The 22302-nt window shown below is 39.4% G+C and overlaps 1 protein-coding gene across 1 annotated transcript in view; it reads right to left on the bottom strand.

The window, feature by feature from the left end:
* Positions 1-7867: 7867 nt before the first annotated feature.
* adgrb2 (adhesion G protein-coupled receptor B2) overlaps positions 7868-22302 on the bottom strand; it is a 458554-nt gene continuing 444119 nt past the window's right edge. The window contains exon 30 of the mRNA XM_053638192.1: positions 7868-7912. Coding sequence (XP_053494167.1) covers positions 7880-7912 — 33 coding nt within the window. The 3' untranslated portion in view covers positions 7868-7879. The remainder of the gene's footprint in view (positions 7913-22302) is intronic.

The raw sequence follows: 22302 nt of genomic DNA, 5'->3' as shown, positions 1-22302 counted from the left end.
GTATTTTAGTCTTGGCTATTGTCACTCATACACAAATGGAGCAGACTGCAATGGCGTATTGGGATAAGGTCCCTCAGAAACCCATGCAGCATTTTGGTCTCTCAGCAGCTGCTACAGTACATTAGCAAGTCAGCTGAGATTCCTCCCTTCAATTTTTCATGATGTTTACCCAGCTCTTTGTCCTTTAGGGAAAGATCAAGGCAATGCGCACTGATGGAGGCTGGAAATATTTATTACTCTTCTTTTTTTTTTTACCCAGAGATGCGATGGGCTTGCTATTTGGAAAAGAGTTTAATGCAAAGAGAAGGCGGCAGATACATTCAGTTAAACGTTTTTTCATATATAACTTGTACTATAATAAGTCAGAACCTTAAGGGTGGTTTAACGGATAGTAAGGAAAATAAGCATCGTTATCAAGTTATAGGAGGTTCACAGGGCATCACGAGGTATGCATTAGGACTAGGATACTGTTGAACATAGAGTGTTTGCTGGTAGGAGCAAGCAAGTAAAAAAAAGACCACGCCCATTAACATAAACTTGTATCACTATACAATCCATGTAAAAAGTTTCTTGATTCATAACTGCTTGGTCAGGGTTGCTGTGGTTTTTATGTTTTAGTGCTTAGCATGCTTGCCTCGCACCTCCATGGTTGGGTGCTTCGGAGGTTTTCTCTGGGTACTCCGGTTTCCTCCCCCAGTCCAAAGACATGCATTGTAGGCTAACTGGAATTTCCAAATGGTTCCATATTGTTCCAAATTGTAATGTGTGAATGTATGTGTGAGTGTGTGTCCGATTGTGCAGCACAGTGGGTTGGCACCCCGTCCAGGGTGTTCCCTGCCTTGTGCCCCGAGTCTCCTGGGATAGGCTCCAGGCTCCCCATGATCCTCTGTAGGATAAATGATACAAAAAATGGATGGATGGAACCAACTAAATTCATTACAATATATGAAAAATAATACCTGAGATTACAAAGCAGTCTAGTTGAGAGTAGATTGAACTCGAGTGATGTAGAGGAGGCTGAGGAAGTTTCAGAGCTGGAATTCACACATTGTGCTATCAGTGCTGGCATTTCTACCTCTGGATTTTTTCCAGTGTTCCTGAAGGCAGAGTGGTAGGGTTCATAGAACAAAACAGGAACAAAAGCAAAAACCCTTCAATTTTAGCTGACGCCCACTTAGAGTTTAAATCCGAATGCAGATATGACAAAAACATACCCAGACACAGATACACACATTATATATATATATATATATATATATATATATATATATATATATATATATATGCTTCAAGGTACTCTTCTTAGAATCAAACTAATATCCAATTACATGCAGAACTAATACCAATAAGTTGGAATGGTATCCTATTTTTCTATTTAATATTTTAATACAGGTGTCCGTCCCACTTATTTCTTTTTTGGGATGTCTCATTTGAACCATTTCTTTTTGCCTTTCAAGTGAATTAGCTCAGGTTCCATATTATTTCATTTTCGGCAGTTTCAGATCTGCCTTCATGCCCATGTCTCTCTATAAAGGATCTATTTAAAAGGTTCTGCTCGAGTCATATGTCCAGGATGGGAAGAATCTGATAGCTCAAGAGAGGACAATCTTTTGCTGTATGTCCAAATGCAGTTCAAAATATCTTTTACCTTGCCTTCTTCCATTACAGATATGGAAAAAGAAAATAAAAAATTCTGGGTTGCATTAGTATTCACTCGAGCAGACACCTCCTCCCCTCTCAGCTTCTTCCACTGCACCGCTCTCTTTTTGATAATTGACATTTGCAGACAATATCAGTACCGAATGAGACAAATGAAAAGGGAGCATTTAAGCTGCAGTCTATTTACACTGTGCCTGTTGTTCCTCTGGTAATTGCAGTGGGTGCAAAAGAGATCATATCAAATGTACTTCATATCATATCAAACGAAACTTAAGTGGCAGTCTGAGAGTCTCTGCTGCTAATCTGCACCAAATAATTATAATTTAGTTAGCTATTCTTACACTATCTCTTGTTTTCTTTGTGTTCTCTGCACTTTACCACCACCCTGCTTCTCTTTCTTCAGCTCCGTAGCAATTTTATTGTCTCCCATCATCTTATAATGGTCTTTTGCTATATGCCATCTATTAATTCATTCTGCTTCAGAAAGTACGGGCTAAACATAAATGGCATTGTATCTGTTTAATGCTCCAAATATCTGTATCTGTTTCTGGAAGTGGAAGTGGGTTTGGTGCAAAAAAAGTTTTTATTTTTAATTGAAGATTAAACCCTACCACTATGCCCCCTGGAAACACTGGAAAGCAGGCCATAGGTGGAAATGCCAAGACTATCAACATGGTTCAGTTCCTCTACCTCAGCTATGATCACTCATAGTCCATAAATGGTTTCATCTAGAGATGCATGTGGGACTGTTTTTTAAATCCTGCTCACACAGAGATAATTTTTGGTTGTGCCTTCCTGCAATATTTTCTAACTAATTTACTTGGTCCCAATTCCCAAAATATAAACAGTAGCCTAACTACAGGTTGTCCCAAAAGTCTCCATACATAGGGGAAATTAACACATTTTAGCAAAATGTCTTCCAAAATTTTTCATACTTAGTTTATATTATAATTTTTTTTCAGATAGCCTTTAAGAATGCCTTTGACAAAAGATCGTATTGAAATGGTTGGATCGGGAAGCTGTCGCAAGGTTGAGATGCACTTTAACAGGAAATCATATCACACACGACACTATTGCCAAACTTAACAAATTAATTTAACAAATTCAAAAAGACAGGAAGTGTGGTGGACCAACCGAGAAGTGGACGTCCACGAACATCCACTGGAGAAGGCATAACCAATGTGGTGCTGGCAAACATAGTCCCCTATGTATGAAGACATCTGCGACAGCCTGTAAATATACACTAGTAGCCGAATTTAAACCACCATGTCATGTACTAAAGTACAAATCTAATGCCTTTTGAACCTTTCTGGAAAGCTTTCTAAAAAATCTACTTACAGTATGTATTCGTATTTAGTTACATCCTTAGTAGAGATGCTATTATGTTCACGTTGTGTTAAACTGAACATAATCCGAATTTACCATTTTCCTGTCTGAACTATACTTTCTCAGCTAGGTATGTGGCAAAAAGCAGTTCTTTGGTTGGTTAAAAGGGGTTCTACATCTAACCTAAGGAAAACCGTGTACTGCAAGGGTCTGCATCAAACGTTTAAGGTTAATCATGTACAGTGATATGAAAAATTTTATATAGACCCTCACATATGTGGGTGCTTGTTGAACATGCTACTCCATGGTACATGTCAAAATGAATCAGATCAAACTATCTGATTAGACAGGACCGCTGTTGCTCTGCAGTTCTCACATGCTCCACTCGGAGGTGACATTTCCATAGTGAAATGCGCATCTGGTGTTCAGGACCACACAGAGTGGGAGCGCCAGTTTTCAGAGGCCACACGGCGCCATCAGCCACCTTTTAAATCAGGCCCGATAAAAACAGATGCTGGATTGAAATGTCACGGGCGTATCTCAAACTGCCAGCACATTAACCTCCTCACCTACCGTGCCTTGCTCCCCTGGGGCCTCCACTGAACTCTATTGATTAAAAACACTAGTGGGCTGCTGGAGATCTGGGAGTGCGGAGGAGGGAAAGAAAGAAGTCTGTGTAAGCAAACAGGAGCTCCTTAGCTACTGATACAACTAGAGGTAAGAGAGAGAGACAGGTAGGAGGTACAGGAAATATTTCCAGAAAGAAAAAAAAAAGCTGGATAGAGAAATGTCTATGCTCAAAAAAAACCCCCCAAAAAAACAGAACATCACTTATTTTGCTTCGGTGGTGACTTATGATGACAGAAAATTTATGATTTGTGATAGGAGTTTACTGGACGATAATGTGATGGGGAAAATTATGTCTGCATTCCATCCTGCTAGCCATCATAAATATCCATGTTTTGCTTCACAGTCCTCTTGCCTTGACATGCCCCAGAGCAGATTTCCAGAACTCCAGGGTTTCTTGAGTAATTAAAGCCTTTCAAAAGCCAAAGCCATTAAAAAGATTGCTGTTTTCACATTTTTATACACTACCATAATAGGTTACTAAATATTTAGCCCGCTTGGTTAAATGTTCCTTATTGTAACACCGTGAAGGTCAGATAAAAGGGCAGGAATGAATTAGGGGTGTGTGTTGATTTATTTCTGAGCCCTGCTCACATCACAGCTTAATGGCTTAATAGTAGTTTGGTAAATGCTTATGGTTCACCTAGCTAAACTACTGTACAACTTTTAATGAAACAAAAACCCTTAACAGTTAAGGATTAACTGAGTGCTATTGAAATTATTATTACAGTTTGCAGTTGATTTTTGAAGCAGCCATGACAGGGCCATGACCTGTAATTTTGGAGCCTGACGGAATGAGACTGGACTAGGAAAGATCAGAACCCTGAAGGCATGGGTTGTGCTGTGGGAACAGAAAACAGATTTGGAGAAAGAGACAGCCTATGGCCGGTGCTCACTGTCAGATGCTGGCTGGCCAGTGGAGCATGGGGCCGCCACTGTGTGCTCAGTACTAACCATTACTGCTCACTGTGTGCAAGGCTTAGCTGAGCCTGACTGTTATATTACACCTCACTGCAACAGATGAAAGGGACCGTCAGGAAAATGGCACCGTACTTAGATTTTTATGTTCTGTTGCTTGCACAAAATTAGTATTTTCATTTATTTTCATCATTGTTTTCCTCACAGCCCCATGATTCCCGGTTCAAACCTGAGCTTGGGTCTGTCTGTCTGGAGTTTCACACATTCTCTTCTTATCTCTTTGGGTTTCTTCTGAGTTCTATGGTATTGTCCCTCGATTGCCTTAATTTGCTTGGTGCCCTGTGATGGACTGGCATCCCATTCAGGATGTCTTCCCACCTCACTTCCAGAGTTGCTGGGATAGGCTCCAGATCCACTATGACCCTGAGTATTATACTGTATCAGCTCTGGAGTGCCACCATATTTGGATTTCTAACTGTTCAGACCATAATATAAAAGATTACTGTTTTGAAATAAAAAATGTCATCTAGGCAAGAATGGAAATGGTGGGTGTTTTGTGCTTTTTCTCCAAAACATAACTTTGACGTACATTACATCTGACTTATTACTTCACAGCCAACAGAAATGAGATTAAATAGATGGTCAAACCACAGGTGCAAATTCAAAAAACATAACGACCACCAGAGAACAGTGCCATATCAAAATATTGCTGTATTGAATTCAGGTCACAAGCTAGCATACCTTTGACTAACAGGCCTTTTTTTTTCTTCTTTTTTTCGAGTGTTGACATAGTCATAAATCACTTGCCAATGAGCCCTATTTACGGTGGGGGCAAATTATGCTGCCCGTATGTAAGCCATCAGTGTGCTGATGAATTAGCTGCCATGAATAGGTATTCCTGAATGATGCCGTCACTGTGCATTACACCGCCATGCAGCGTGGCACACTAAAGCCTCTGGATCATGCCATCTCAGCTGGTATTCATATGATCAAGAATCACACCAGATGTGAATCAGAGGCAGAGAAAGAGAAGATTTAAATAAGCCTTAAGAGGGATGTTTTGCGCTTTTGCTGAATGCTTATGATTCATTGAAATAAAAGTACAACCTTTAAAGAAATTGCAGTCTTTAGCAGATAAAGATTAAAATACCACAAATACCAAATGTTTAATTCCTGACTTATAAGGTGAATCTGCAGGGTGGGGGTTTAGGAGAGAGAAATCTGGTAACCTTGAAGCAAAGCTTCTGCTTAATGGAACACATATAGCCATGAAAGTTTATTATCTAATCATTCCAAGAAATGTGAGCATGACGTAAATAAAGCCATAAAGAATGTACAATTTTCCAGCCATTTCAACTCTTTCAAGGTAGGATGGTATAAGAAATGTTGGCTTACTCATGAAATACACATTAGCTTTAGAGCACATCTGCTTTAAGCAGGACGTGTAATTTGTTTTCTATGAAACTAGACATATTAAGCTAACTAGCAAGCCCCGGTTCATCAATATAGACAAACTAGCAGACTGTGGTCTAGATGTGGATACCGCAAAGTATCCAAAACTGAGTATTGAAAAGTACTGCCGCAGAGCTGATAAAAGCATGGGGAAAAATACTATAGTTCAATGACTCTAGCTCTCTAAACATAAACCGGTTCAGCTCCTGTAGCATGCATGCATTTATGTAAATTATAAAGCTGAAGTCAGATAATTGGCCCAGATACTAGATAGGTCAGAAAAAAACAAACAAACAAACAAACAAACAAAAAAAGTAAAATGATAAAAACAATGTTGAATGATTGGAACAAAGCTAAAAACATGTGTGTGAACGTTCATCTGAGTGTGGAAGTGTAAATGTCCAGACTGGATTAGGATGCATGGGATTAAAAGGTAGCCCATGGTGTTAGCCAAAAGTGGTAATGTGAAGAATTAAAATGAATGAAGAATTAAAAGATAATTCCTGTTGCCATTCAGTTATGTTAGATGCTTATCCAGATCTTTGTAACTGTACCTTTGCAAAAATATTTCTGATGTAGGTCAGTTTTACTCTTTTGTTTAATATATTGACTAGTGTCCTTGCACTATTTTTTGTTGTGAGTGAATGAATATTTAGGTCCTTTGTTTTCTTTCACCTCTAGCAGTTCAGGCCAGAGCCAGTAAGAATGTCTGAAAACTGCAGGCTTACCTTTTTGATGCTGTTAGAAGCAGTGAATCAAAGAGTCTTCTGACTGTCAGGATTTACTCTGTGTGGTTGGTTCTGTGACAATACAGTTTGTTTGCAATCTAATGTTTCAGAGCTTTAAAGCAGGATGTCAAACATATGGTTCATAGGCTGTGATGGCTTGAATTTAATTAAAAGTTTTGATTAACTCAGCTACTGAAAACTGTGCTCAGCAGTAACTGTGCTATAAATAAATAAATAAATAAATAAATAAATAAATAAAAAAAATAAAAACGTATTCCTGATTAAGTCCATTTCAGTCCTTAGCACTACAAAATGGGTGAAAGTTTCATTTGTAGTTGCTGGTGTGTTACTGGTCTACTAAACTGATCTCTTTGGTCCAGCCCACTTGATACTGGACTAAATGTATTGTGTCCCATTACCTAAAATGAACTGACAACCCTGGTATAAAGTTATATTCAATGGTGGAGGTTTTGATGGAGGTTAGTTTTGATGGGAGGCTAAACACCCCCATCCCCCAAAAAAGAATACATGCACACTCACTGCCTAGCTGCCTAGGCAAGTGCAAGTAGTGGGAGATAACTTCTTCTTCTGTTTGGATGTTGATGGTATACAAGATTTGTTTTTTCATCCCGTTTGCAGAAGCTGGTGCAGCCAAAGAGACCAGAGCTTTAGCAAATATTTTATTAAGAAGTACCACAATGTGAGGAGAACTCAGGACCACAGGGTTATAATGCAAGATAATATGTTTTTTTCTCTAGTGGTCCTTTCTGATAGCCAATTATGAAAACAGTTGTGAACATCCCCTTTTTACTGAAAGAGGGAAACAAAGAAACGGAAAGCTGCAGTCAGCTGGTCAGTCAATAGTGCCAAATGATGCCTTAGATTTCAGCAAAAAAGCCCCAGAGTATTTATCATAGACAGGAAATCATTCACTATGCAGCAGCTGCATGGAACATCAACAGGCAGTCGTGAGGGAAATGGGCAGGAAAAAGAGAGGGAAAGAGATGAAAACAATAACAGACCCAGAGGAACAATCCATCCATCACTGGCCATTAACAGCTGTATGGATACCCTTCAATGGCTGTCAACCAAGCAAGCAGCAGATATGGCTCTGATTTTATTTGGTCACTGCTAACTATGAGTGATGATGGTATTACCTGCACTTGGTCTTATTTCCAGTCTGTCCCAAAGCCAACATGTGCCTATAAGGGACATAAGACAGGATGTTATACTGCTGTACTCTAAGAATAAAGCCATCATTATGGGTGAAACTCATTAAATTTATCTTATCCCACTGTAGGATCAACTGGATCAACCAATGACCTATTAGGCATTAGGCATGGTATAATGAAGTAAAATCCAGCTGAATTCTCCCTGCTTAAAAGAATATTTTAATCAGGCCATGTTCAAGACAGCAGCGGGAGGAGCTATAGGGAACAGTTCATTAGCAATAATTAACTACAGATCCCAAGGCAGTCTGCACAATGTCAAGTCACAAGGAGAATGGACTGGCCTCAAGTCTTTGAGACTGCACATGCAAATGCAAGGGTGGAAAAAATCTAGCCACACACAGTTACATAGTACCACACACACATACACTCACCGGCTACTTAATTAGGGGACATGGGAGGCCACTGAAGTACACACTGTCATCAGCATGGAAGCTGTTTGACACCACTTGGGCTTTGTGACATATTATCATGCTGGAAGTAGGCATTATAAGATGCGTACATTGTGGACATGAAAGGATGCATATGGTCAGCAACGATACTCAGACAATCTGGTACTCAAATGATGCATGATTGGTATTAAGAGTGCCAAGAAAACATTGCCCACACCATTACCCAATTACACCATCAGCCTGAACTAATGACACAAGGCAAGCTGGGTCAACAAATTTATGCTGGAGGTGCCAAATTCTGACCCTTCCATCTGCATGTTGCAGAACAAATCAAGATTCATCAGACCAGCCAATGTTTTTCAGATGTTCAACTGTTCAGCTTTGTTAATCCTGTGCCCATTGTTCAGCTTCATATTCTTGTTCTTGTCTGACAGGAGTGGAACCTGGTGTGGCCTTCTGTTGTTGCAGCCCATCAACTTCAAGGTTGTGCATTCTGAGACGCTTTTTCCTAGCAGCTTGATCCTGTCTCGCCATTCTCCTCTGACCTCTATCATCTACAGGTATACAGTTCTTCCTAATATCATTGAGATTATCCAGCCACATCTATTTACCCACTGTGTATCTCCATGCGTCTATGTGTGAGTATTATATGGATAGTGTGTTTTTTGTAATGGGATGTTAATGGTCATCATTATTGCCTGATATTGTGGCATTTAGGACAATTATAAATTGGCACATAAATAAACCTGATTGGACATGCCATACGCTTAACTGCTGGAGACCCCACTTGCAGTCGGTTCACAATGTACACAATTTTAAACCATTGTATGATGGCAGCATACCTAATCTTCTCTCTTTCTCTCTCTCTCTCTCTCTCTCTCTCTCTCTCTCTCTCTCTCTCTCTGTCGAGCTGTACATACACTCCTGCTGCTTGATGTGATGCCGGTGCCAGCTCATGACACACTTCTACTGCTGTGTCTCCTCTCACCCTACAGATCTGCATGATTCATCCTGATGCTTATATGTCTGCTTGGAGCTTCTGCACTTACGACCCACCTTCTGCTGCTGTAGATAGTCCCCAAAGGATAACCTACGGATTTGCACTTCAAAAGAAGACAGTTTATGTGGATAATCTCACCTGTATACTGTAGATTTGTACTTAATAACTGCTGCTATATTCAGAAAGACTGTCCAGAGCTCATTCCAGCTTCTATACCTGTGTACTGTAATGATTTACATCGATCAGCCCTAACATTAACACCACTGACAGGTGACATGAATAACATTGATTATCTTGTGGTGGGATATATTAGGCAGCAAGTGAACAGTCAGCTCTCGAAGAAGAATTGGGCAAGTGCCTGAAGAATCTGAGCGACTTTGACAAGGGCCAAATTTGGATGACTAGATGACTGGGTGAGTCATCTAAAATGGCAGGTCTTGTGGGGTGTTTCCAGTATGCAGTGGTTAGTACTTACCAAAAGTGATCTAAGGAAGGACAATCAGTGAACTGTAGACATGGTCATGGGTACCCAAGGCTCATTGATGTACATGATGAGCGAAGGCTAGCCCGTCGGGTCCGGTCCATCAGAAGAGCTACCGTAGCACAAATTGCTGAAAAAGTTAATGCTGGGTATGACAGAAAGATGTCAGAACACAGTGCAATGCATCTTGTTGCGTATGGGGCTGTGTAGCCGCAGACTGGTCAGAGTGCCCATGTTAACCCCTGTCCACTGCAAAAAGTGCCTACAATGGACATGTGAGCATCAGAACTGGACCATGGAGCAATGGAATAAGGGGGCATAGTCTGATGAATCATGTTTTCTTTTACATAATGTGGATGGCTGGGTGCATGTGGGTCACTTACCTGGGGAAGAGATGGTACCAGGATGCACTATGGGAAGATGGCAAGCCAGCCAATGTAGTGTGATGCTCTGGGCAATGTTCTGCTGGGAATTCTTGGGTCCTGGCATTCATGTGAATGTTGCTTTGACACATACCACTTATCTAAACATTGTTGCAGACCAAGTACACCCTTTCATGGCAATGGCTTTCCCTAAGGGCATCTTTCAGCAGGATATTGTGCCCTGCATCAATGCAAAAAAAAAAAAAAAAATTCAGGAATGGTTTGAGGAACTGGACAAACAGTTCAAGGTGTTGACTTGGCCTCCAAATTCCCCAGATCTCAATCTGATTGAGTATCTGTGGGATGTGCTGGACAAAGTCTGCTTCATGGAGGTCCCACCTCACAACTTACAGGACTTAAAGGATTTGCTGCTAAGGTCTTGGTGCCAGACACCACAGCACACCTTCAGAGGTCTTATGGAATCCATGCCTTGATGGGTCAGAGCTGTTTTCACGGCACAATAGGGACCTACACAATATTAGGCAATTGTTTTTAATGATGGTTTTAATGTTATGGCTGATTGGTGTATAATCATACTATCTGATAGGTTCCCTTTTGAGTTTGGTTCCTCTCAAGATTTATTCCTAATATCATTTCAGGGAATGGTTCCTTGCCACTGTCATACCTGGCTTGCTCATTAGGGATCTAAATCTGTACCTGGCTTTCTGTAAAGCCACTTTCTGACAATATCTCTTGTTAAAAGTTGAATTGAATAAATTTAGAACAGCTAAATACCAAAAGCTTTTGCACTTTCTGACACCAGAATGTCAGTGTATCTATAAAGATAAGATGTTATAAAGGGTGATGGAAACAGATTTATCAAACAAACGATGCAGCAGCAGTATCTTTCTGACACCATGACACAGAGACAGGTCTAGTGTCTCTATAACTATTACTATCTTTTCTGGTATGAAATATTCCATGCTGTCTTTAGCATAACATCTAGATGAATTAGCTGTCAAAAAGAGACACACAGATTGGTACTCTCTGACTAAGGTAATATGCTTCATCAATGGTTTATTGTGTAGTTAAACATTTGTTTCAGAGATAATGGACAGTAATTTGTTAATTAACATTATCAAAAGGGTTTCATTAAATGCCTACAACAATACCGTACACATGATGAAGACATTCTCCATCCATTTATCATCTCCTGCTTTAGCTTTAGTAACAGTCTGACATATTTGAGGCATCCATTCATTAAATTTCAGCAGGTTTGACATTAGAAGCCTTCATAAATACTTTATAAACCCTTGTGTCTAGTGTCATGTTCATCCCAGAGGAGCTCAATTGGTAGAAATTCAGTACCTTGTTGGTGCCAGGACATTTTTCATCCACCTCAACTAGATCTCAATAACCATATTATGTTATGCTAGTTGCTGGCAAATTAACGTATTAACCTAATACTTTTGAAACTTTAACAAAAAAGAATTACTGCTTGCTTCCGTATTTGCCCTGTAGCATATATAAAGCAAGTGCCTTCATGGATCTGAGGAAACCTTGGATCTGTATTTTATTGGGTTTTATCATTAGAGTCGCATAGCATCATTGTACTCTGCTCAATCTGAGGCACGTCAGAACAAAAGAGGCAGCCAGGAGTGGAAAGAAGAAAAGCCCAATTTTCTCTGTGCTAATTAAAGTGAAGCAAGACAAGATGAAGGCCAGCACCTCATGTAGCACCACACACACTCTGGAGGGCCCTCAAAGGCTCCTCTTTCATGTACCTGAAAATTGGCCAGCATTTTCTTTTTTTAGTAATGCTCCTCTAAAGAGTGAGAGTAATAGATAGATAGAGAGAGCAGGATGCTCGTGTAGCTCTGCATGTATTAGAGCTGTGAGATAAAGGACAACGCTGATCATTCAGAAGAACTTTGTATTGATTTGCAGCGACCCTTCCCTGTAATGCGATAAGTGGACCCAAATCATGTCAGCTAAATACCATCAACAGACTTTCCCTTTAATTTGTTACCCATCTGAGTATGTTAGTTAGTATATAGTTTAATGTTAGTTTCTACTGACGTCACCCCTCTTCAATTCAACATATACTACTACTACTACTAATAATGTACAGTACATTACACACACACACACACACAGACGTTGTGATTTTTTTTTCAGCTTTCTCAAATGAAAATACAATCACAGTCTCCACAAGGCTTCACCTGAATGTGTTTCATATGAATGTGTACTGTATAATTAGCGTGACTTTCAACAGTGTCCAAGATTTATTTATTTTTTTGTTTAAATGTATTTTATAGATAAGTTGGTCTAATTTCCCATAGTCTAATTTTCAACATTACCCTCAATGCTGTTCTTGGCACCACCAGCTGATAGTGGTGCAGTAAATATATTGAATGTGTTTTAAGGTGGGCTTAATGCTTTTTTAGTTGTCAGAAATGCAAATTCTCATGGAAAGCAGAAAAATACAAGGGAAAAAAAAGACTGGAATTCTGGAAGCTTGATGTAAAAGTCATGAGCAGAGAAAAACTGCTGCTGTAATTGGGAACAGAAAGCAACACATGGTTCATAGATAAACCTCCATGATACAGTAGGGGTTAAAGGTCATGAAGAAAGAGTCTGCAGAAACAGAAGGAAGAGGAGAACTAAATGAATGAAATAGAAAGACAGACAGGTCGTGAGCAGAACAAATGAATTCAGGAAATAAGTAATGTCAAATTTATTGTATTTTTTTGGAATGTACAAGGCATCAGAGGATGTCTGACAACATATACTAGATTAATAATAAACACATTTGTAGTAAATCAGGACAGTCCATTTATTGTGCTGTACTTTTGTGAGAAATGAGCACCACTGTTGTTTAGGTTGTGGTGCGATGATTCGCCGGCTCACTCAGCTGCTCCATAATTCATTGAAGTTCTCCACCCAAGCTCAGCCTAGAGGCCTCCTGTCACTCAACTCAGGGCTTGCTTTAATTAATTGTAGGTGGAGATGCAGAAATCCCAGACACTGACTCTTTCTGTTCCTCTGTCTCCCCGGGGTACGTCTTCCTTGAGATCTCTTGCTTATGTCAGCTACTTCCTGCTGCTTTGCTTGCCTCTGTATGTGTATGTGTGTGTTAAGAGTGAGTTGAAATCTGTCAGAGAGTTTATCAGAGGTGTTCAAGCCAAGAGCGTTGTGCTAAGCGAAGCAGGCTGCCTAGGTCTGATAAATGTTAATTCTCACCCAAATTAACATGCATATGGCAGACTCCAGTGCATGTCTCTGATTATCAGGCCTTGTTACTTGTCTTGCACTTGTCAGACCACTGAACGTTATGTAGTCATGTGTACTGTATGTACAGGGGTTTGCTTGTTTGAACTTTGCCACATTATTGTCACAACCTGGAACTGAAATGAACCTAATTGGGATTATAAACTCGCCATCCACTTCATTGCGAAAACCTATACACCTGGACATTTATGCAATTATGCAATCAGCCATCATGTGGCAGCAGCACAGGTACAGGTCATACACTTCAGTTAATGTTCTTATAAAACATTAAAATTGGGGAAAAACAAGATCTCTTTGACTTCGACTTTGGCGTGGTTGTTGGTGCCAGTGCTTCAGAAACTGCTGATTTCCAGGAATTTTGAAGTCTAGAGTTTACACTTTAGAGTGGTGCGAAAAACAAAAAAAATCCAATGAGAGGAGCTTCTGCAGGTGGAAACGGCTTGTTGATGAGAGACCCTTGAGGAAAATGGCCAAACTGGTTTAAGCTGACAGGAAGGCTATGGTAATGCAAATATCCATGCTTTATAACCAAGGGGAAGAGAAAAGCATCCTGGAATAGACAACATTATGTGTCTTTGTGTCAGATGGGTTTCAGTTGTGTCAGCTAAGAACATGTACTGTATCTGAGTCTACAGTGTTCACAGATTCACCGAAAGATTAGAAACATTTTCCCAGGTCTTTTCCCAATCTTCAACTGATCAGGTGAGCCTATGCGGACTGGTGGTTCTGTCATATTCATTTCATTTCAAAGAATAGATTTAGTAATACTTTGCAGGTTGCTCAAAGATTAAAATATTATTTTATAACTAAACCAATAGATTTCCTAATTCAAGGCACTGTATATGGATGGATGAAAATCAAAATGAATTTGACATAAACTGTACTAGTGCACATTCTTGCCTTTATGGTAACAACAAAACTACATTCATGTGGACATGCATTCACATAGAAGTGTACAGAAGAGCTCTCTTGGATTGCTGGGCAAGCGCTAATGACAGACTCTGGGAACTCCGATTGCTCCATTAGACCATTTGAGCTTCTTGCCTCAAATCAAAGAGGCTCAATCAGGAGCCTTGTGATTTGTCTGATCAGCCAGTCATTAGTCAGGCAATCAGCTCATATGCCTCCGTTCCCATGGCAGCCCCACTATTCTAGCTTAAAATTGAATGGAAAAGAAAAATGTAAGGGAAAAAAGAGCAGGCCAAATAACATGCCTGTTGAATTTAATTTCATTTTGTATTAGACCTACCTCCTATATGTATAAATGGCCCTTACCAAGTCTCTCTGGACATGCAATTACTGAAATATAAGCCTAGGCTACACTGGCTGAGTATGTTTGGATAAAATTTCCCTTCCCAAATGTTTTCCTTCCAGCTACACCCTTTTCTCTCTCTTCTTCCCTCCAGCTTCAGGTGATGCATGGCTCCTGTCAGCACCGGAATCAATGAAACGCTGGTTGTTTTAATTTAGCACAGCTCTGAGAGGACACCGATGCTCCGAGTAGGGAAAGAGGGATCGCTGTGGCCTTTTGCCATCTGTTTTTTACTCTATTATATTGGTTTGGTCATTGATTAGGGCTCAACTGAGGAACACATCAGGAGCCATACCTTAGTGAATTGAGTGGCTAAAACCTAAATAAATATCAGGACCTAAAAATAGATTTTTTTGTTTTATATTTTAAGCTATTTACCTCTTACATAAATCACCAGTGAAGACCATAGTAACTGTATTCAGAGTTGAGGTAAGCACACAGAGTGAGGATTTAATGTTGAAGAAAAATTACCAACTTCTGGGTTATTACTGTAAGTTTGTGTCAGGCTCCATCACACCACCCCAACATGGATTATCTTCCAATAACAAAACACCCCCTCATGTTTTATTCCTTATTTATTACATCATGTATAGTTTATGATGCCTGAATGACCATGACACTTCATAAATCCTCTTTACTACTTGGTTAAGCATGGTTAAATAATTAGTTCAGTACTTATTAGGGTCTGTTACTGTAAAATATTACTAATAAGTGCAGCCACTGAAGCAAGCCATCTTGACTTTCAGTGTTAATGATAGCCTTACTGTCAATGTTAATTCAGTGGACTTCAATGAAGGTCTTGAAAGTTAGATTTTAAACAGTTAGATGATTAAACCTTAATCAACCATATTTGCTCTGACAGCTTCTCTACTTTTACTGTCGACTATAATTTCACCTATCATCATTACCTTTGGCACAGTCATGAATAATATCCTCATTCATCTCTATATTTTGTGCCTGGTGCAGCCTCAAAGGCAGGTACAATGGGAAATGGGAAATGAAAGAAGAAGGACAGAGACTATATGGTGTGACAAAAGCTAGAATAAAATGACTATATGTCAAAAGCACACACTGATTTCTCTGATCTCAAGAATAGACAGTATTAGTTGGAACATTTTGTGTATATAATATAATATATTGGTAAAATGTCAACTGGTGTTTTTCCAATCTTCAACTATCCAGTTTGGATGAACATGTTCTTGGCAGGCAGGAGCAGAACCTGATGTGGTCTTCTGCTGTTGTAGCCCACCTGCCTCAAGGTTCAACATGTTGGGATTTCTGAGATGCTTTTCTACTCACCACACTTGTAAAAAGTGGTTATTTGAGTTACTGTAGCCTTCGTGTCCTGAGATCATATTTTTTCCCTATTCTGATGTTTGATGTGAACACTAACTAAAGCTCATGACCTGTGTTTGCATTTGGATAATTGCATGAGTGTGCAGGAGTACATATGTTTCTAATAATGTGTCTGGTTAGTGTACATGCGCATCCTTTCATGCATAAATTATGCATACATTTAAAAATATATTCTGATTTTTTAAATATATTTTTTTCTAAATATTGCTTATATTAAAAAAGTAAGTTGTCAAAAAGTCAAAAAGGACAAAACTTTATACCTGGAATTTAAACAACCAAACAACCAATGTGCTTTTAAAATAATTTTTAACATTCAGGTTTCAAATATTTAATGTTTATTACCAAAATGATAGAAAATATCATTTTTGAACAAAATATAGTAACATTCTTGACATGATCATGGAAGACAGATAAGTTAATGATCGCAGAATTATTTCCTTGTTGAAGAAAACACCAGTGACCCAGTTCCATTGGCAGCCACACATGCCCATGCCATAACATTCCCTCCACGTGTTTGACAGATGATGTGGCATGCTTTGGAACATGAGCCATTCCTGTCCTTCTCCATACTCTTCTTTTCTCTACCCTTCTCTTCTCCATACTCTTCTCTTCATAACTGGCAGTTTTTTTTTAGAGATTGTTTTGTTGTTGTTGTTGTTTTTGTTCTAATCCGGCCTATCTTTTCTTGAGTGTCAGTAGTTGTTTGCATCTTGAGGTTAGCCCTCTGCACTTTTTTACATACTCTTTATTGTAGACTTGATGATTTGCCTGCCTCCTCCAGAGTGTTCTTGACTTGGCTGGATGTTGTGAAGGGGATTTATTGATGAAGTGACTGCTGACAGAAGTAGCAGGTTGAAGTCTGAAGTACTTCTATTCTTTCGAACTATTCTTTCTACTCAGAGTCAGTCAAATGCTGCAAAACTGATAGGATGGCACTTCACAGTACAGATGGATAATAACCCAAAATGTACTGCGATCGCAACCCAAGCGCTTCTTAAGGCAAAGAAATGAAATGTTCTTAAATGTCTGATGACCTTAACCCAAGTGATCATGCTTTTCAATTACTGAAGACAAAATTGAAGGCAGAAAGACCCGGAAACAAGCAGCAACTGAAGGCAATTGCAGTAAAGGCCTGGCAAAGCATCCCAAGGGAGGAAACTCAGCATTTTATGATGTCCATGGGTTGCAGGATGATTTCAGGTAGTCACTGACTGCAAAAGATTTGCATCCAAGTAATAAAAATAATCTTAATATTTATGATTGTTAGCTTGTACAATTACTTTTGAGCCTGTAAAAATAGACAGACTGGGTTAATGCAATATTTTTGTTAAACCCCTTGAATTAAACCTGAAAGTCTACACTTCATCTTGATTGCTTCATTTCAAATCTATTGTGGTGGTGTACAGAGGTAAAAGTATGAAAATTGTAACTGTCCAAATACTTATGAACCTGGCTCTATTTTCCAAAAAACAGCCTTACATTAACTATCCATAAGTGAATTAAATGGTTAATGGTCTAAAGCAATTGTACAATTTTGGTGTGCAGTGACCTCCCCTGCTGTGTCGAACATGACAAGTGGAATAATTGGAAAGTAAGGAAAGTGAACGACATAGAAGTGTCTCTGTGGTCCATTTTTCATCTCTGCCTTTCCACTGTACGCCAGCGGCAAGAGAAAGAGAAACCGTTATTCCAGCCAGTCACTAGAGATTTAACTCCTGCCATGCAATGACATGAGCCTGCGAGTCAAAAATGTGGACTGGAGACAGAGAGACAGTGAAGCAGTTGCACCAGGCATTTCACACATGTTTAATTTTACACTGTGACCACTCTGAGGATCAACAGACCTCTCATGGGCGCCTACTTGATAATTATCCCATCGTCCACCTGCCATGGATTTATTTCACACTGACTCATCTGTCTCAAAACCAATGCAGCCCTTGGACTTGGTTTGAATTTTGAGTCTTAGTCACATCCGAGAACCGACAGAGCTTTCTAGACTCTGTTGACACACTGCTTATTTTAAATTCACACTAAGGGTCTGCCCAATCCTCCCGAGCCTCCTCTTGACAATTGAATTACATACTTCTCTGTTGAGTTAATCATGAGGCAAAGGTTAATTGAGCTTTAGACAAAACATTCAACCCTGTCAGCAGTTGAACCACAGCAATAAATGACCACAATCATCCTATTTGACAGCATCCGCAGGAAGACAGGGTAAGCCAATTCAGCCTATTTCCCAGTCCACAATACAAAACTGTTTTGGATCTCTACTGAAAATAAAAATGAAAATCTCAGATTTTGGGATAAGTATTTTCCCTCAAGATTGACCTTACCGGTCCATGATCACAGCATGTATAATTAGGCTGGGACATTTCTCTCTAGCAGTCTAATGAAACTGTGAGAAGGTAGAGCAGGAGGTCAGATTGGCAGTCTGGTGCTTCGTCTTGTTTTTTAACAGGGAGATACTAGAAAGTAATAAATGCCCAGGATGCCAGAGATGGCAGGGGGTAGGGCACGAAAAAGAGGGCCAGTCTGACATTTCAAGTTCAACTCCTGCTACAAGGGAAAATGTCATAACATTCCAGAGATATCTATCAAAGTCAAGATGAGTTTTCCAGAATGCCATACAGGCTCATAAAATGTTCATCGAAAAGCCAATACATGTTAGAATTGTTAAAGTTCCTCAATAGTGCAGAATCCTCAGTGATCCCTACTGAGCTCAGCTGACCTTTTGCTCCTTAATGTTGTCATTGTATCACTATGGCAGCCTAAAATCTTAAAATGAGAAACTCTTCATAAATAATATAAAAGTGTTTGCAGGCACCAACAGACCTCATATCAGCAGCTCCCATCTGTGAGTCATTGCTGAGCTTTCCACAGCTTGCCAGAGTTATACACTTCAAACACTTTGGGTCTTGTGAAAAGAAGGGTGACTATTTCCCAACTAGGCCAATATGTCCAAGCTCTAATGATGCCAGAATGGATGCCAGAAGAGATGCTAGTGTAGAAAGAGAAAACATGCTTTTCATGGACATTAAATATTTATGCATATTATATATATATATATATATATATATATATATATATATATATATATATATATATATATATATATATATATATATATATGTGTGTGTGTATATATATATATATATATATATATATATATGTAGTCACTTACTTTAGGGCTAGCACATTCATTTCAAATTTTCATCTCCCAACATGCCATTAAATCAGCTACTTATCCTCACCCCCCTCATTCAAACTTATGAATGACTCTACTCAACCAGTAATTCATAAACATGGCTGACTAGTCATCTTTTCCATAGTTAAATTCAGTGTTTCAGGTCATCTCTAATTTAATGCTGTTTTATTATTACAGGGGAAAAAAATGTGTCAAACCTTTTTGCAAAATATGAAACCTGTGTACTGTATCTTATTACACTATTTAAGGACATCAATTCTTGGCAGCGCAGCTGAAATCGTTGATTCTGAAACTGATAGCTCCTTATAGCTTAAACAAGTCTGAACTGGCCTCTTTGACCTGGCATGCTCCACTGATCTGACTCTAAACTAGCCATGTGCGATTGGATTTAAACAAAAAGTGCTCTTTCACACAGTGCTGGCTGGAACAAACTCTGCAAACAGTGCAATAATTTTATTTACATTTTACTTAGCTTTAAAGGACAGCAAAAATAACTATTATTAAATACTAAATTTTTATTTATTTATTTTTTTAAATTAACACACAGAAAAAACAGTCTCACAGAGCTCTACACTTTATGCAAAGTGAAATCAAAGTGTTAATGGTCCATTAAAGCAAAAATGATAAATAAAACAAGAGTTTTCCTAACACAGTATTGTTGTCTGTTGACTGTAGACATGGGTTCATCGAATTCATTCTTGTCTACTAGAAATATTCTGAGACCATAACATATTATGTTTATCTTGCCTTTTTTTTATCATCTTCCTCGCTGTTTTTTTTTTTTTTTTTTTTTTCTATATTCTGACAAGTCAACAGTTCCCCACAATGACAGCTATTGATTATATTAGTTGTCCAGTCCATGCAACCCTTAGTTTGATCTACAGGGTGTCCCAAAATTCTCCATACATATGGGGCTATGTTTGATAATGATGAGTCTTTATTGGTCACATATACATTACAGAACAGTGAAATTCTTTTCTTTGCATACCCCAGCATGTTAGGAAGTTGGGGTCAGAGCACAGGGTCAGCCATGATACAGTGCCCCTGGAGCAGACAAGGTTAAGGGCCTTGCTCAAGGGCCCAACAGTAGCAGCTTGGCTTGAACCCCGACCTTCCGATCAGTAACTCAGAGCCTTAACCACCAAGCCACCACTGCCCCATGTTTGCCAGCACCACGACGGTTGTGCCTTTGGCAGTGGATGTTCGTGGACATCCACTGCTCAGTTGGTCACTTCCAATCTTTTTGAATTTGAAGTTATTAATAAGTTTGGCAGCATTGTCATGTGTGATGTGTTTGCCATGTTTCCTGTTAAAGTCCATCGCAACCTTGCAACAGCTTCCCGATCCAGAAATGAGAATGACTTCAATGCGATCTTCTACTGTCATTCTTAAAGGCATCTGGAAAATGCTTTAATTTCCCCTGTGTGTAGTAATGTCCCCTATGTATGGAGAATATTGGGACACCCTGTATATTGGATAATACTGGATAATAAAAGATTAGATAATATGTGATTAATACTGGCCTAAAATCCGGGCTCACCATTAGATCAGATTTTACATATTTTCCCATGCAATCCACTGATTTTAGACTATGAATGCCTGTTATGTTGCCTGACAGGACACAGATGGCAAACTGTGAAGCTTGCAGCAGAAGCTTGCAGCAAGCCAGCATGGCTACTAAATGGATATTAGTATTAGATTACTCACATATTAATAACTCCTAATTCCAGTATCAATCATGGGATTGGTGCATGCCTAGTAATAAAGATACTCCATAAAAGGCTTTATAGTCAAAGTAAAAAATATTTATCTCATGCTAATTTTTAGCACATGCACAAACTCAAACTAAGCCACTGAGGCCCTTCAATTCTTGTCTCAGCTTATGGATAAACAGGTGAATTGATGGAATTTACTGAAAGGAAAGGTTAAAAAAAAATCAGTTGCTGGCTGAAAATGTGCTACAGAGAGGAAGGTTGGCAGAGGAAATGAAGTCACCTGGCGCTGGACAGATCCTTTGTTTTTTAGTTTGTGCAATATAATACAATATATTTGTAGGGACAAGCCTGCATAAACATATACTGCCTCCAGTAGTGCACTGAAAAACACAGACGTCATTTCTCATTTCCATAATAGTCATTTAATGCGAAAGTGTTAGCCATAGCAGCCAGCAGGATCTGGGTGGGAGGTGGTAATGAAGGTAATGAAAATGACTGCAGGCAAGGGACAGGTTTATGCAACAGGTGAACAGCTATCATTCTTTAAATAGCAACAGTAGCCTATCAATCCAGATTATCTGATCAGACAAAGGGATTTACTCTTTAATCTGATGTATTTTCCCAGCAGAACGTTGTCCAGAGCATCACACTGACTCTGCCGGCTTGCCTCTCACAGTGTATCCTGGCGCTATCTCTTCCCCTGGTAAGCAATGCACATGAACTCGGCCGTCCACATGAAGAAAAAAAAAAAGTGATTCATCAGACCAGGCTACCTTCTTCCACTGCTCCATTGTACAGTTCTGATGCTCACGTGCCAATCGTAGGCATTTTTGGGGGAGGACAGGGGTCAGCATGGGCATTATGAATGGTCGGTGGCTACACAGTTCCATACACAGCAATCTGCAATGCACTGCAATGTGTTCGGACACCTTTCTATCATAGCCAGCATTAAGTTTTTCATCAATTTGTGCTACAGTAGCTTTTCTGTGAGAATGGACCAGACGGGCTAAATTTCGCTTTCCACATGCATCTGTGAACCTTGTCCAGTTGAACCGGTTGAACTGGTTGTCCTTCCTTGGACCACTTTTGGTAGGTACTAACCTCTGCATACAGGGAACACCAAACAAGCCTGCCATTTTGGAGATGCTCTGACTCAGTCGTCTAGCCATCACAATTTGGCCCTTGCCAAAGTCACTCAGATCCTTACACTTTTCCCATTTTTCCTTCTTCCAACACATCAACTTTGAGA

Source organism: Ictalurus furcatus, chromosome 12 (assembly GCF_023375685.1).
Source record: "Ictalurus furcatus strain D&B chromosome 12, Billie_1.0, whole genome shotgun sequence".
In the NCBI taxonomy this organism is placed as follows: Eukaryota; Metazoa; Chordata; class Actinopteri; order Siluriformes; family Ictaluridae; genus Ictalurus; species Ictalurus furcatus.
The sequence above is the reverse complement of the archived record's forward strand: the minus strand, read 5'-3'. Positions and strand labels throughout refer to the sequence as shown.